The sequence below is a fragment of the Cryptomeria japonica genome, unplaced genomic scaffold (genome assembly GCF_030272615.1).
Source record: "Cryptomeria japonica unplaced genomic scaffold, Sugi_1.0 HiC_scaffold_221, whole genome shotgun sequence".
NCBI lineage: Eukaryota > Viridiplantae > Streptophyta > Pinopsida > Cupressales > Cupressaceae > Cryptomeria > Cryptomeria japonica.
Genome location: NW_026729043.1, coordinates 113100 through 117580, shown reverse-complemented (window position 1 = coordinate 117580; position 4481 = coordinate 113100). Strand labels below are relative to the sequence as shown.

The window sequence follows — 4481 nt, the reverse complement described above, 5'->3', positions numbered from 1 at the left end:
CAAGAACAAAATTTGAGGCAAATTGAATGCAATTTCTAAGCTACTACTAGTTGTCTTCTAAAAAAAATTAATAAATCTATTTTGTGAAAATTTGAAATTTCAATTTGCAGTAGTACTAAATTTTCAAGAAAAAGATAAAAAAGAGGTGTATGTCTGACCAACCTAAGTACAAGCAAACCATAATATTTTTTTTATGAAACTTTAAATATAAATAGATGACACATGTCTAGAAGTGATGAATTTTTTTTGAATTTTTTTTCCAAGTAAATAGCTAGCTATGAGGTTTTTACTACAATTTTTTTAAAATAAAAAAACTCGTATGCCTGGCCACCATAACTTAGTCAAAATTTTGATTTTTTTTTCTTTTTTTAATCTTATAGTATATGAAGCATAGAATGTGGTATATATTTTGGATTCAAAAAATATGAAACTGTTTGAAATTTATAGATGTTTTTCAATCAGTTTATCAATCAAGATTTTAGTAATAATGCATGTAGAAAATCAATAAAAAATTGTTTATTAAATCTGGTTCAGATTGTTTTTTGGATTGGTTTTTTTTCCAATTTTGGCATATTCACAGTACCAGGAAAAGCTTATATCAGTACTTTTGCCAATGACTTCTATTTTTTTATTTCTAGCCACAATTCATCGTTGCTAGCTTTGAGTTGTGGGGAGGTGCGATCCATCAGTGGTTGACATCTACTTGGAAAAAATGTGCCATGTCATTGGTGCAAGAGCTGACTGATTTTCATATTGATTGGGTTATTTTCATTGTTTAAAGCACTGAATTCATGGCATTGATTATTTTGTTTGAAGCAGCTGTGGGGAAATCTTCCATAATTTTAGGTGATTCACTTGTGTTTGAGGCAATTACACAAATTCAAAAATAGAATGCTATGGGATTCAATCATGTTGGTTCTTTCTGAATTGACAAATTAACTTGACTTTTCAGTTAATTTATGCAACTAAATTAATAATATCAAGCATATCCTTTGTGCACTTAATCTACCACACAATGACATTTTCTAAAGAAATAATTTAATATATAATTACATTGGATCATCATCAACTACTTATACATATGTTTCATATATTAATTGATGTATCGTCTAATTTCTCAAGAAACTAGTGAATCAATAAATAGGGCTTGATTTTACTTAGAGAACGTCTCAAGGAATTTTGATTACCATAGTAAGTCTTAATGGTGTTTCTCAACACCACCAAGTCTTTGGTTTTTTATTATAGACTTTAAGAAAATCCTTTTCTATAAGTATTGAAATCTTGGTTTGTCGAAAGTCAACAATACAAGTTTTAGGTGAAAAATACACATAAGGTTAAGGTTTTGAGGAAGATCAAAACTATGATTACAAGTTAAAACTTACATGAATTTGTAAACACTTTTGACATATCAACCACAAAATTTATTTGAGCTCTTTCTCTTCTTATTTTTAGGTTTTTGATTTCTAGCATATGATTTGCCACAATTATTAAGTGTGTTAACATAATTGTCTTAATTAGGTTTAGGTTTAGGTTTTAGTTTTAATGCAAATAATTAATTTTTATTTAATTTAAAATAATACTAATAAAATTAAATTTATTAGTATAGAGTTATGCATCATATAGATTGTGAAAAATAGATTCTCAAATAATATAATATGATAAGTTAATAGTGTGACAATTCTACAAGACATTAATAATGACTTTGTCTTGTATGAAGTAGAGCACTTATGACACTGAAGGGTGCCAACATATTCACCGAACTCACATGCATTTTAACAAAAAATACAAATGTACTTTTCAAAATCAATTCATGTTTGAATTTCAAGTTGAATAACCTCTTGAGCACAAATGTCACCTAAGAAATGACTCCTCATACTTCCATTGAAATGTCACATAGTGAGAAAGTGGAAGAGAGACTACATAAGGGAGATGGAGAGATGGACAAGAAAGAGAGATATATAGAGAGAGGAATGAAGAAACAAAGAGGAATAAATAGTTAGAAAGATGGATTAGAGAGAATGAAGAAAGGAAGAATGATAGAACGTGCAAAAGAAAAATAGAGAAAAAAGAATAGGAGAGAATCATTAATCACACATGGATTCATATTCTTAACAACCTACCAATTGACTTATTGTACTCCATAGATATATCTTAAAAACAACAAACAATTATTTGCTAGACTATATTGACATCAAGCCAAGTGTCCAACAAGATACTTACCCAATTGACTTTGTGATATGATTATAAATGAAAAATTAAAAAGGGGTGGCTTGACTTCCCACAAATAGAAACATATCTCCATTCCTACGCCGTACATTGAACTGGATATTTTGAACATGGGCTGGTGATTAATTATTGCCATCGAATTCTACCCAGAAAAAAATTCTAAGCATGACGCATACAACAAATATATCGGACATGTCAGTATTCATATCCGATATATTTTAAAGGGATTAAATAGTCAACTATAAATTCAAGGTGACGTTGGAATCATATTAAAGGGCTGAAGGTGGTTTTTACGCGATGTAGGTAAAGGATTGCAACTTGACTTCCCACAAACATTAACATTGTCTGAAGTGGTTATTCTGATTATAAGTTGGTGATTAATTACTGCCTGTGAATTTGAAGCACAAGAAATTTCTATGAATCATGCATAGAATCTGATACAGCGATAAATTCAAAGTGACGTTCCTCTTTCAGCCTAGAAGTTCTCTCCGTCGCCAACAATTTAGCGATGGGAAACAGGGCAAAATTATGCTTTACTCTTTTCTTGGTAGTTACAGTGTTTTCTCATTTGAAGAGTTATGGTGCTGCAGTCGAGGCTGGAGATACTCTTTCGTTGGGTGCCTCGCTTGCTGGAAACCAGACAATATTTTCCAAGAATGGCACATTTGAGTTGGGATTCTTCAGCCCAAATGGAAGCAACTGGTATATTGGCATCTGGTATGCCAAAATACCAGAGAAGACGATTGTTTGGGTGGCAAACAGGGAGACTCCAGCCAGAAACAGGTCTGGTGTTTTGAAGCTGTCAAGAGAAGGTAATCTGGTACTGTTCGATACAGAGGGTGCTTCTATTTGGTCTGTCAACATGTCGAAGAAGGCCTCCCGGGCTGTGATATTGGATTCTGGTAATTTTTTAATGCTGAGCGGTAACAATAAATCTGAAACTGTTTGGCAGAGTTTCGACAATCCTTTAAATGCAGTATTGCCAGGAATGAGGTTTGGTGGACAGCAAAAGCTAGTTTCTTGGAAAAACTCACTGGATCCCGCTCCTGGGCTTTTCTCCTTGCATGTGGATCCATCTGGGGCCAAACAATTCGTGGTTACATGGAACAATTCTGTACAGTATTGGGAGACTGGAACTTGGGAAGACAAAATTTTCAGTGGACTTCCAGGCCTGAACAAGAGCTTTCATATGATTGTTGAAAGTAGTAGCTCTGGTTTGTATTTCAGTTATACATTGAAGCCTGAATACACTGTGCTCTCACGTTACGTCCTAACAAAGTTCGGAGGAATGCAAGTCAATGCTTTTGTTGATGGCAGTAAATGGAACACGTACTGGTCTCAGCCCGGAGACGCATGCGCCGTATATGGTCTCTGTGGTGCTTATGGAACCTGCAACTCCAACTCAGACAATGGCGCGTGGGATTCACAAGACTGGGGGTCCAGTGGCTGTGTTCGATAGAGCCCGTCTATCTGCGATGCCCAAAATAGCAGCACTGAGAGATTCGTCGACCTTAGTGTGACGTTAGCTAATGATTACGCATCCTCGTGCACTGCGTTTTCTTTCAGTCAGCCGTCAGGGCCCTGCCAAATCTGGTCCGGAGATTCGCTGAACATGCGCAACTCTCCTTCCATCGGAAAGCAGTTCAAATGTCTCCATCCGAGTAGGAGCCTCCGAACCTCCAACGAAACGCAAAACCTTTAGTATTGTGGGCACAGTGCTTCGTATTGTTGGTGCTCTCACTGTTGTGTTGGGTATCTTTTCAGTTTTCATCTGGCGAAGGAATCAGCTACTACCGAAGGACAGGTATGCAGATTCCTCGAACTCCTTTCTTAGAATGTTTAGTTACGAGGAATTGAAGATTGCAACTAGGAATTTCAAGTCTGAGTTGGCACTAGTACATTTGGTGCTGATTTCCGATGGCCGTTTGTCGGATTTTCGATGAATTTTCGTCGGAGTGTCGACAAAATCCACTGTTGAAAACTCGGCGTCGGATTGGTCGACGATGCCATGTCCGTCGGAAATTCGACAATCCAATGGACTCTGCCGACAGTCAAAGAAGTCGTCAGTCGAAAGCTTGGTATTCGTCGTAATTCCGACGATGATCATTTTTATAAAAAAAATAAATATAAAAGAGACATCGAAGGAAGGAAGTTCTTTCAATTTGTTTTAAATCCTAAGGGGTTCAGGGTTTAGGTTTTAAGTCGCTTCAATACCTAAGAAAAGCCCTTTTGGTTTCTAATTTAGCGTTACTGTA

The 4481-nt window shown here is 35.6% G+C and overlaps 1 protein-coding gene across 1 annotated transcript; it reads left to right on the top strand.

The window, feature by feature from the left end:
• The first annotated feature begins 2734 nt into the window (after window positions 1–2734).
• Window positions 2735–3685, top strand: LOC131061772 (G-type lectin S-receptor-like serine/threonine-protein kinase At2g19130). The gene has a single exon (XM_057995597.1). It carries the CDS (start codon window positions 2735–2737, stop codon window positions 3683–3685), a length of 951 nt encoding a protein of 316 aa, XP_057851580.1.
• The last annotated feature ends 796 nt before the right edge of the window (window positions 3686–4481 follow it).

Excerpts from the sequence above, each read along its gene's own strand:
- LOC131061772 (XM_057995597.1), top strand. The coding sequence starts at position 2,735 with ATGGGAAACAGGGCAAAATTATGCTTTACTCTTTTCTTGGTAGTTACA.